Here is a 13,244-nt window from a genome sequence, read left to right as displayed (position 1 = left end):
TACGCATATGCAACATTTTAGCGGATGAGCAGACAGCTGCGCAAGAAAAATATTACTCAAATAAGCCAAATTACATCAGGCGCGCAGCAGTCACCAGCAAGTGATACCGGATACTTGCACATGTATTGCGCTTTTGCATATGCAACAGTTTTTTTATTTCCGCCGATGCAAACAGAGAAACACATTTAATACTAATGCAATGATTTATTTTCATTTTACTATACATATTTAAATACTCATGTACATATTTTTATTATTTTAAAAGCTTGCAAATATAATTTTTATATTTTTTATAACTTTTTTTAAATTTTTATTATAAATTTCCAATTAATTTTAATTTGTTTGTGTTATTGATTACAGTTAGTTAAATGCATTACCCTCGCTAAACGAAAAAAGAATCGGCCGAAATGTACAAAATCAGTAAACCAGAATATTTTATATATAATATAATAGGGGTTATTTACTCGTATAAATACATATCTATGTACTACATACATATGCGCGTGTTACTAGGCAACTTAGCGGTGTCGAGAAGGCATAACAACGACAAATGTGCGACAAATTTGTTTTCTTAGCAAATCGAGAATAATAATACAATAAATTTGAAATATTTTCAATAAACTTTTTCGATTTATTTTTAATTTTAACATAAATTAATTTCAAATTCCTCTTAAAAACTAAAACAGAGTTTTGTTCAAACCTTAGAAAATTTCTTGCCAATTGAGAAAAAATCGGTAAGCCTTAAACCAAAACTTTACAAATAATAATAAAAATAAATCATAAACATAAACAAAAACAGCAACAAAGGTCACGTTCCACAAGTCACCAACCACATTACGATCATGCATCCACAACCATTACTGCACAATCCATTCCATGACAAACTAACAGTAAAACCAACACATCCGCAATCATTCGTAGCAACCAGTGACCGCCACCTTACAGACGAATACCAGCATTGCGCGAACGCACAAAGTTCAACAACTCATCGGAGTCCTCGCACACGAACGGCTTCAAATGATGGCAAGCCACATCGTGCCACTTGAGTCCATCGTTGTAGAAGTTATTCAAAATCGACAAGCACGACTCATCGTTGCCCTGTGCAGCCTCACGATTGTCCGGTTGTGGTTGATTGTAGCCGCCAGTGTGTGACCAATCACCGGTGTTGCGCTGCGAGGTGGGTCCGATTTTGGCACCCGAACCAGACCAGAACCAGCCATTCTCATTTGGTGGCTGCAAGTCGGGACGATCACAGCCAGCAAAATTGCACTTACGACCTGAAGTCCAGATGTAACGCACGTTGCCACGCGCTATACGCTGTTTGATGAATTCATTCTCCTGTGGTGTTTCCAGCGAAACAGCGTCCATGCAGTGGCGACGGCAAATATTGCGCGCATCCAACCAGTCAACTTCGAGACTGCGCGTCGGCGCATGCTCCCAACTAAAGAAGTACGAGTGGGCAACGCCGCGCGCATCACGGTACGTGGCATGGCGAACACCTGTGTAAAGTGGGTGAGAGAAAGTGTAAACATTAGATTCGACTAAGACTGGAAGTAGCAGAGATTGTGCTGTTTGTTGATGCCATAGAATGACGCTTGAACTGGATTGTTAAGAAAGCTCTCAAAAATTCTGAAAAGAATTGCTGGAAGATATAGAATCTAACTCGTAAAAGTATTATTAAGCAAGCCTGTAGCTGCCTGAGATTATTCTCAGATGAGACTCAACCTACGATACCGACTACATTTCTTGAAGTCAGTGAAGGGTAATGGGTAAATAACTCCTCTATGGATGCCTGGCACTGTTTAAATAAGCATTTGAAACTGCTTCACTAGTTTCGTGAAGATTGAAGCCTAGGTCAACGTTAAAGCTGGCCAATTTCTCTACGACCAAGAAATTTCAGTTCAGAAAGTTGCGCCCGCGAGGTCAGCTATATAGTCACCTAAAACTTTAAACGCGTTTTTCTCGAAACATGTTTTTGTAAAAACGTCTGCCGAAAATACAATTTTCATTTTATTTGTTTTCTCTCCTAGTTAATTTCTAGCTAATGGTCTTAGTTCAAACACGTTTTTTTTTCTTTTCGTAATGACCGAGTTTTGAGTATTTTCCTTTGACAATTTGAAAAAATCTTTATCAAGTACATATGTATCTTCGAAATAATAAATATTTCATTGTTTATATGAAAAAAAAAATTATTGAAAATAGGGCGTTTTTTACTCGACGAAACCCATTAAACACCTTAGGTTAAGGTTTTAATGAAATACTCTTTTTTTATGGAGTTAACGATATTTGAGCCTTATCCCTACTTGAATCAACTATTTTTTCGGCAAAGTTTAAATTTATATAAATATTTTTTTCTAAGACAGTCTTTCCCAAGCAATTTGATGCATCTTTGGTAGCTGTTCAGCCGCACTTTTAAACATCAGGTACTCATTACTTGTTGAGTAGTTCGCCAGCTTCTCAAAGCATCTCTGGAGGTCCAACCAACAGCATTGCTCATAAAAAATTATTCAAAAAAATATCACTTAAGTACTTACGATTAGCACAACTCCGTGGATCCGGCAACGCTAGACGACGTTGAGCCAAGGCGACAGTGGCACCGAAAGCCAGCAACAATACAGTACGTAACAGCGACATCTTTCGTGGTTTATTAACTGTCGTACACTTCTTGGAGCTGCGGGAGTAGAGTAGAAGAAAAAAAGCAAAAAACAAGTGATTAGCTTGACGTCTCAAATCAAAATGAGTGCCATAATCATCAAGCGAAATCGCCAAAAATATTTTGAGCAGCGCTTTGATACGAACAATATGCATGTGTGTGTTAACAAATATTTACAATGCAAAACAAAGCGTCTAATGAAGTAGTTTACGAATTGAAGTGTGCTTAAATGAGCGACTAATTTGGCTAATTTGGAATGCACTATTACATTAATGTATATATATATATATATTATTACTTATTCACAGATATATATTCTCTATATTTGAAAATTTATGTATGTGGGTGCATTTGTTTAGCTTTTAACGGATTTTCCTCTTTTTTGTGAACCAACAGCACACACCCAGTTCACACGCTTCATTGGCGTTGCTGAAAGCCGGCATATTGTTTTGTAAACACAGCGCAAATGATAATCAAAAAAGTGAAAATAAAACTGGGTTGGCTGGAGGAAAGTCAATTTTTTGGTGTAGCCAATTTTGCTCAAATAAAGTAGCTAGACGAGCGCGCTTTTCATTTTTATTGAATATATATTTGCTTTTACCTAACGTCTAACTGTTTTGAAGGTATAATACGTTTTTTTAATTTATTTCAGGTTTTAATATAAAATATTGAGATCAAAAGGATGAAAAGAAACTACCATATTTTTTATTAGATATAAGAATAAGAACAAATTTTGCTTACTGAAGAACAGCATTGGCTAAAAGCGTTGCCTACATTTCAGCGCCAAGTTAACAACCGATAAATAATAGAGCGGTACTTGGTGGACCGAATAAGTTTTTTTTACTTTTAACACGTCGATAAATGAGTTTACTAAACGAAAGAAAAATTATTAGGAATCAAAATAATATATATTTAAAAAAATAGCATAATCCATATCTGAACACTAATTACTTTCACACTGCAGCTACGTGGAATTTAAGTTCGGTGACAACTGAAGAAATTTATCGTGAAATATACTGCATTTTTGCGCGAATACTTTGCTACGCTTTATTCCCTAAGAGTTAATGGTTTACTCTGGAAAAGTACAATATATTTTTAAGCTGGCCTCTAAAAATTCCATCGGGTATAAGTCTGTGCGACGAAATGGCTAGTAATGTCATATAATACCGTTATCGACCAGCCTTTGCCTATAATTTCTGTATGTGATTTTTCCCATTCTTTTGCTTCTATGCCTCTTTATTTATTTATTTATTTTGCCAATGTAATTGTGTGCCAGTTTTGAGTAATTCTGACTGCTCCATTGAACTGTGATTTTATTACCTCGATTAATTTTGTACTATTTATTAGCGAGGCTTTATTTGTGCCCTGTTTGTTGTTGCTACTTCGTTTTCATTTATCTATTTGCTTGCTACATGCATTATTTTTCACTGTAATTTGAATTGGTCTACTTATTTAATTGGCGTTAATTGTTTTGGAGCTTTCAAGCAAACGCGCTTTGGCCACGACCTACCCCTGGGCACGGTAAGTCAACAAAAAAGAAAATTTAAGTGTATAAAATAACCAAAAAATAAAAACAATTAAGAAAAGCGCAAAAATGATGACAAATAGAAACGAAAATTTAATCTGAATAAAATGAAAAACAAAAACCGAATCACTAAATACTGCATAAAAAACTGCGCTTTTGAAAAAATTTGAATAAATAAAAAACTGTACTTTTCTAAAACTATAACTCATTTAATGGTACGAACAGTTCATTAGCGCAGACGAGCCGACCTCAAATGTGGCAATTTGTCGTTTTATGTGAATGCGCGCCAAGCCAAATGTGGGGTTATAATGAACGAATGCAGCACTAAGCTGAGCGCACGAGTTCAAAAATATCGTTAAAACTAGTAGTTAAATGCGCAAAATAAAAATAATAAAAACAGAAACGTGAGAAGTAGCTTACAGCAAATAATTGCTTAGGAACATCTGGACCAAGATTATTGCAACAAGCCATTAAGCGCAAGCTATTAAGTCACATGCAGGGTCAACACTACGCTATGTGTTATGTAAATGTGTTGCAAGATGTTTTATTTTGGTTTTAAACATTTTTTTTTTAATAATTTTTATTTATGGCAAGTGTTTGCTGGTGGTTAACAACTTATATAGTAGTATAGTTTGGTCCACAGACACGTTGTGGCGATTTTCCTCTAGTGTATTTATTTTCTTATTAAAATTTATTAACTTTTTTAGTATATTGCGGTTTATATTTTTTACAATAATTTTTTAAAAATTGAATATATAAAAAAAATTAAGGCGATAAGAAATAAAAAAATATATAATATTATTTAGTAAACTCGATTTATAAACAATAAAAGATAAGTAAATAATAATTTTATTTAAAGAGAACTTATTTGATTTAAAAACCAAATTTAAAAAAAATTATTAAAAAAATGATAAAAGCGTAACATGTTTATTATTTATTTTTAGTAAATTCGATTTAAAAAAATTAAATTTAAGTAAAAATAAAATTTCTTTAAAAGAAAAAGTTATTTAATTTGAAAAAAAATTTTTTTCTGGAAAAATTATTAAAAGAAAAAAATATTGCATATGAAAAAAATATATTGTTTTGGAAAAAAATATAAAAAACACGATATATGTAAAATTTCAATTATTTATATTTAGTAAATTATTATAAAAATATAAAAGTTGAGTAAAATCATTAGCTTTTTTGAAAGAAAAAATACTTTAATTAGAAAGAAATATTTTTTTTTTGGAAAATAAATCGAGAAATGTGTAAAATTAAACTTTTTTTGAATAAAAAATGGTAAATTTGCAATTTATAATTTGAATTTTGTAAGTAATTGTTTTTTTTAGAATTAAGAAATTAATTTTTTTTTAAATAAAAAATGCTAATGTAATTTATTGCTCGATACTTATTAAATTCATAAGCATTTCAGATTAATTTTTTAGGTTAGCAAATTCGCTATGCTAAAAAAAGGACAATATAAATAATTTTAATAACTTATTAACTTTAATATATTTTATTTATCATATTTTTGCAGAATATGAATAAGTGAACTATTTATTAATTGTTATTAATTGTGTCTGACTTTTTTAGATTTGTACAATCTTTTCATTCACTCTGTATTCATAACTTTTGCCCGCGCCTCCACTGTGCACACAGCCTGGGTTTAGGTACAGTTTTTTGTTTCCAAATTTAAAAAGTCTTACACATTTCAAGATAAATCTTACGATTTTGCAAAATTGGAAATTTATTCAAAATTTTATGTAAGAAAGTTTGGCTTAAAAGTTTGTGTTACGTAAGCTCAAGCAAATATATTTCCCTCTCTCATCTCAGCAGGAATCAGCAGACCAAACAATTTAAGTAACATTTTCAAATACTTTTTGGTTCGTTTTAGCAAAATTGCGCAACTAACGAACGGTACTTGAATAAAGCAAATGGTTAGCAAAGCGTGGCACTTAAGGAAAATTGATTTCGCCATGAATATGGATATTAGCAATTTGCAGCAAGTGGCGGCTGTTTATGTTTATGCTACCGATACCACCAAATCGCATTTTAGAGAAGCTCTTTTGCATAAATACTGCATGTCTATACTAGATATGCACCGTATATTTAGGCGTTTCCGCCGTTAGATTATTGCATGAGTTGCATTCATGCTTGAATGGAAATTCTGCATGAAAATTCACTTTTAGGCATATCTTGCCCGGCTCAGTTACATAATTAGTGGAAAATAGCAGATAATAGTAAAAAATACTCAATTTGGTAGGCACAACCAAGAAGAAAATGTGGTGAAGCAGCAACTTCCGTCATTGCAGGCCATTAGTAGACGTTAAGTTTCTTATGTTGTAGCTACAACAGAGGTGAAGAGTTTTGTATATATGGTAAGCTTGCTGGCGTACTAACAGCTTCTCGAATGGCATAAGGCAGACATCAAGTGATGCTTATGTAATGAGATTGGCTTGTAACAAAACGTAGTTTAAGTAGCGACTAGGAAGTCACTTAAACTCCCACGAAAAATAATTTATGGTTGAAGAGAATTCGATGTGCTTCTTCGACTATTTCCAAATAGTTATATACATTTTAGGACAATTGATGGTCAGTTCATCAGTTTTTAAGTAGAACTATCTTTACTATGTTATTAATTAAGCCGTTCTTAAAGAAATGCCAAGCGACTAGTATACGTAACATTAGAAATTGTATGAGGCTAGCCAAGGCTGAATTTAAATAACTGCATTGTTATTATAATGAAATATAAAATATTTAAATTTACTTTTAATTGTTTTGTATATACCACGCTACTTATGGAAATTAAAAAAAAAATAATTAAAGAAAATTTAGGTTAGGTTGGGCCATTAATCACTAGCAAAGCATTTAGACTTAAAACCAGTAGCACAGCAGTTAAGACATCGGTGTGGGTCGCTGCATTAAGCTTGGTTACAAATTAGGTAAAAAAAATGATAGCACTTTAATCATCTTGAAATTGGTGGGACAAATTAGAAAAAAAAGATGTACGAGTAATACTATAGAAATAATATAGAGATATTGCGCAAAGGTTATAAAGCTTAAAAAATAAAAAATTAATTTTTATTTTTAGTTGATGGTATTCGTAAGCGGTTTTGAGGCTATATAATCACAAAAATGTCAAAATATTATAAAATTAAAATTTTAATCAATTTTAAAGGTTGCACAAATTTTTTTTGTTAATTTTACAATTAAGTATTGTATATGTATTCTAATATATCGTATGTCTGTATAAATGATAAATGAAAATCTCTTTAATGAAATTTAATCGCTTATTATTTCTTTTACTATTCGCTGATATGTCTATAAATCGCACGCATGTCAAAATGACAATCCATATTAAGATGTGTGGTAACATACCGTTTGTCTGACTAACTGATCAAATACTGAAATGTTGCTCTGACTTATTTGGTTAAACAACTTTGTGAAACTCGGTTGGGTTTATGTTGATTATGAAATATATAAATATGTAAATATTATCGTACAGGAGTTAGTGCGGAACATGACTAAAGCTTGATGGATTGTGTGTTTGGGATTGGGTGTAAAAAAAACTACACCTGACTTGTACTCAGTATAAAATGATGGAATTTTCGAGTTTTCAAGTTTTAAGTTGGGCTGAACTGAGACACAACTTTAGGCCAACTTATGACTACCTAGTGGAATTCAAGGATTAATGACAGCTCTGGTGGTTAATTAATATTATACTTCATTCAATAGTTTTGAGTTCCTTTTTTGTCTTTGATAGATGACATTCTGCATTATAGGCATGCATTGAGCTCAGGTTTTCATCGTGGGTATGCTCATATATTAGCTTTGGCTAATAAAGCAAAGTTTCCAAGGTAGCGCCTTATGGAGCCAGGCACAAACTATTAAAAAAAATTTTGAAATATTTAAATAACGAGGATTTTGATAAGAAAACTTGTATGGGTATTGGAATTTACATTATTTTTAGTAAGAAAAATCTAACTTGACGCTCCTGGAATCCGAAGAATCTTTAATGGAATATTATAGAGAATATTTGTATGCCAACAAGGGACAACAAAACTCTTAACATAACTTAACATTAATGCAATATTGACTTAACTCAACAAAAATGCAGTTTCTGACTGCTAAAGTGACGTCAATACAACGTAATATGTCAATTAGTTCCGTTACAAAATATAAAGACATAATTAATGCGATTTCTTCCATTTCACTTTCATTAAAATATAAAAATTAAATCACGATGTGTCTCTTGTTTTAATTCCCAGCAAGCAATAGTTAATTTATAAATCGGAAAGAAACTGCAAACCCAGCGCAGTCAGTAAGCATAACTATAGCACCATTTTAAGGTTATGTAACGAAATGCGGATTCCATTTCACTTTCATTAAAATATAAAAATTAAATCACGATGTGTCTCTTGTTTTAATTCCCAGCAAGCAATAGTTAATTTATAAATCGGAAAGAAACTGCAAACCCAGCGCAGTCAGCAAGCATAACTATAGCACCATTTTAAGGTTATGTAACGAAATGCGGATGCCTTTGCTTTGAAAAAAACTAATTACATTTCCCTCTTGTTTGTTATGCATTCGGCAACACGACAGGCATTGACAATGTGACAGTTGTAATTAACAAAAAATAAATATAAAAAAATTAAAAATAAAAATAAATAAAAGAGTTATGGTTGAACAATTCGCTAGATATTTAAGCAGCTTAAACGTTTGAAAGACAGCCAACCAAGCAAGTTGACTATGCAAAAAAAGAAATGCTTGGAAACACCCGTTGGGTGTTTAAAGTGCTTGACGCATGCGCCAGCGTGATGGAAGTGACACAAATAAAGAAGAAAGGAAAAAGTAATGTAAGTGTTTCGCTGTCAGCACAACAACAAGCATGTAATTGAATGTTGGCAATAAATTAGCTGGTGTTTGGTGTCTGGTGTCTGGCGGCACCTGTTGCATACGCTTAATGCGCATGCGTATTATTTACATGAATATATACATACATATATATGAATATACACACGTTGACTCCAACAGCACCCACAAACCATCGAAAGCTAACAACCATTTAAATGCCATGTTGACTGACTAATTAGTTTTTATTGTATTACAAGTACCAAAACAAGTCTGCGCAAAATATTTCGCTCAATTATCTGCTTGAGTAAATAAATTAAAAAATATGAAAAATATTTCCATAAATTTTTATCGTTTATTGTAAATAAATTATATAGTTAATAAATTAAAAAATATGAAAATTTTTTTTATGAATTTTTATCGTGTAGGAAATGCTGAATGTTGAAGTTGGAAGCTGTTTTTATTTATCGCTTGTTAATAGCAAGTTAAATGTAATGTAACTTTGTACATTTTTTTAAATATTTTTTTAAAACTATTTTTACAAAAAAAAAAAAAACAATTATAAAAAACAAAAAAAATCCGAAAATTTTTTTTGCTTATTTTTACTACTTTAAGTGGCACACCTAGTGTGAAATTTAAAAAACACAACATGCAAACACAACATACTAAAATTTTAAATCGATATCTTAAATAGTTTTTGAATTACAGTCTTTTAAAATGGAACCGCTGAATTCAATCAGCTTAATCAGTTTATCTTCAAAAGCGTTTTTCTCGAAACTACACTTTCCAAATTTGCGTGATTACTCAGAGACAAATGCTCACTATCAAATTTTTTTTGCAATGACTTACCAATGATCAAAAATCAAAAAATTTGACAGGCCAAACACGATCAAAATTTTGCATAAAATTCCAATTTTTTCGTCGCCATTTTGTCATTGTTTTTTTGCTTTTTTTCGACGTATGTAGGTCATTAATAATAGAAGTCGGACAATAGGAGAGAATTTTTTTCTTTTAGGATTCAGCCATGGAAACGACCGGAATCACTCATCATTTTGTCATAGCTGGAGTGGGTGGCATAATTAGACACGAACTCGTGTATAAGCTCACGGCATATTATGTGAGTTAATTGTAAACTTATTGTAGCTTAATGACATCATCTTTATATATATGTATATACTATGTGGAAATATAAAAAAACAGACATGTAAAAAGTTACAGGCTGTTACATGAGGCAATGACCTGTAGGAAAGCGACATAAATCATCAAGTTATTAACGAATGGCTTTGAGTCACCTAATTGTCAAGAATTATTATAGAGTAATGCACACTTTAATATATTATGACTTTTATAGGTATTTTCTAATTTTTTTGAAATTCGATAATTCAGTTATGGACATAAATCTCAGAAATATAATAGAAACTTTAAAAAGTTACACTTTAGACTTTAGAAAACAATAAATTTTATGAACTTTAAAACTTTTCAATATTATATTTCTTAAATTGATCACTATGGTTGACGTAAGCTATTTTGAGGTTAGGAATTTTAATACTGAACTTTAATTTAATTTTATATAGCCCTATATAGGTATCTAAGGAAATAAAAGAGGTGAGTTAACCTAAAAATATCACTTAGCTTTTTCATTATAAATCTATTTTTATCATTTACTCTCTTTTCGATGTCCCACTATATGCTTAGCCTAAACATTTTCGCTTATACTTGGCAGCACTTAAATATTTCTTACATACTTTTACATTTCCTGGGGCACAACGAAATTTCGGTTGCGTTAGGTCAGTTGTTGCTGTGAACAGAGTATGAGCGCAGGTGAGAAAAGCTCATTGAATATTTATGCATATGACTACACACAAATTATATACATACATATATACATAAGAGTATTCGTTGAAATTTCTACAATCGAAAGGGAAAATATTGCTGACAATGCCAGACAATCGCAAGTAAATTTGTTGTGGAAATTAGTCCAACTAATTTAAATAGTGTTGTGGAGAGTCACGTATAAATTACATACATTGCATATTATACATTACTTTGATACTGTCTATTACGTATTGTGTGTTAAACCTAGTGCGTATAGCTGTATTTATTCACCCAACAATTGTTGCGCATAATTACATATTTACTTGTCAAGTGAAGCTATTTAAAATGCTTCCTGGGTTCCGCATTCATTTTTTATCACTTTAAATAAAAATTTTTTTTTTTAAATCAACAGCATACCTATAATATCTAAAATGAAGTAGTATACGGAACTAAAAATATTTTGAAATTTGTTGGGGATTGGTATGTAATATGTATGTATATAATAAATAAAATTTTACCGTTAGTGTAATTGAAATAAGGCAAATGACGCATGAAATTATCATATAGTGATCAATTGTATTTATTACCTAACTGCGGGTGTGATTCGGTTTTTGGCTTGCTCATTGCGGCGGCTAAACATGTGCTGGGCAAATGAGTTATTTAATAACGTGAATATGTTTAAAAATATGAAAATGTCAAAAAATACGAGTAAAAATATATGGACATGGGGATGACTATGTAATCAATTATATAATTACAATTTATTGGATTAATTTTTATGTTTTAAATACATAACGAGGTGCGTTCTCTACTAAAAGAGGTTTATGTTGAACATAATGGGCGGGAATGCACATTATTCTCAAATACTAAGTCAATAAGATCTGAGGCATGCGATATGGAGACCGATTACATCTTAATTGTTCCTTATAAATTTCTGACTAAAAAATTTTCCAAGGAACTGCTCATTTGTAGGAATTGCCGATATCGGACCACTATAGCATATAGCTGCCATACAAACTGAACGATCGGAATCCAGTTCTTTTATGAAAATTTTTTTGTTTGACAAGATATCTGCTTTAAATTTGACAAGGATTATTGCCCAAGCTTTATTATGATTATATTTGGAGATTGTAGTGTTATCTCCAAATATAATAATCTAATATCGAGGCTGCGATTAGCATGAAACAAATATTTTATTTATTTATAACGGCCACCGTGTGGCAGCAAAAGCGAAACTTCGTGCATATTTCTATGTCCATAAAAGAGCTTCTCGTAATTCCTTTAGCATTTCGTAGGTGGCCTAAAACTTGTAGAATTCTCCAACTCTTTGGCAACATCAAGGCTCACACCAAAAATTCAAAACTAAGCGTGTGCGAACTGACTGTGTTTTAAGCGTCAATTAAATATAAGTGCATTTTAGATTTCTCTAGCCAATTTTTTGTTGACATTTTTTTTTTAAATTTGAATAAATTTCGATTTAGTAATAACAATTTAGGTTAAATATTTTGAAACTTTTTGAAATTTCGTATTTTTCCATGAAAGTACTAGTTATGATGACACTGCACAACAATTTGGATTATTATTTCTTTAATCACTACTCCGCAGCAACTACACACGAAAAACTGCAATTTATTGAATTATTTACGCGCACACATACACACATCTCCAACATAACAAGTCAAACATACGTATATACATATGTTTATGTCGAAACAACGGGTGTCCAAGCGCAAATTCATAGAATTTGCCAATTAAAATATACGGGCTCAGTCGTGTGAATATGCAATAAACAACATTACAATAATAACAACAAAAAATATTTGATGCATATATAAATATTCTACAGGTGTTTGGTAGAGCTGCTGCTGCTTCAATTTGTGGTGTGCATCTTAATGTGGCAAATGACAGCAAATAGCAAAGCGTTCAGCAAAATGTGTATATAAGTGCATATACCCTAAAACTCGTAGTATTAAAACAGATTTAAAATGTGCATCTATTTTGTTTGTAAATATATTTATCTAAGTTACTAGTAGTGCGACTAGATTATTTTTGCTGCAATTTTCTTAATTTAGTTGCCGTTGCTTTGCATGGTAATCTTTTCGCTCGTAGTCGGTCTATAAATGGTTGGAAAACCGCATTTTTGATAGGTTGCAATTTTGCAATTACGTAAATTTGATTGAAATCCGCTTCAGCCGTATTTCTCTAAATTAAGTGTGGCAAATAATTTTATATATATATATATATATTTTTTTTAGTGTTTGCAAAATCTTTTTTGGAGGATGGAGGATGGACAAAATGTTTTGTGTAAGCTCGATTGTGGCGAGACACAATTGGGCAGATAGCAACTGCGGTTTTTTAGTGCTGATATTTATACCCCGAACAGGGAGACAAGTTTGCCACAAAGTTTGTAATAACGAT

The 13,244-nt window shown here is 31.6% G+C and overlaps 1 protein-coding gene across 1 annotated transcript in view; it reads right to left on the bottom strand.

Annotated features, from left to right (window-relative positions):
• Positions 1 to 601: 601 nt before the first annotated feature.
• The window catches only part of LOC106615588 (uncharacterized), a 28,563-nt gene continuing 15,920 nt past the window's right edge, over positions 602 to 13,244 (bottom strand). The window contains exons 2-3 of the mRNA XM_014231866.3: positions 2,535 to 2,671; positions 602 to 1,499 (exon numbers count right to left, since the gene is read on the bottom strand). Coding sequence (XP_014087341.1) covers positions 940 to 1,499; positions 2,535 to 2,634 — 660 coding nt within the window. The 5' untranslated portion in view covers positions 2,635 to 2,671 and the 3' untranslated portion in view covers positions 602 to 939. The remainder of the gene's footprint in view (positions 1,500 to 2,534; positions 2,672 to 13,244) is intronic.

Source organism: Bactrocera oleae, chromosome 3 (assembly GCF_042242935.1).
Source record: "Bactrocera oleae isolate idBacOlea1 chromosome 3, idBacOlea1, whole genome shotgun sequence".
Taxonomy (NCBI): domain Eukaryota; kingdom Metazoa; phylum Arthropoda; class Insecta; order Diptera; family Tephritidae; genus Bactrocera; species Bactrocera oleae.
Note: the sequence above shows the minus strand (reverse complement) of the source record. Positions and strands in the feature narration are given on the sequence as shown.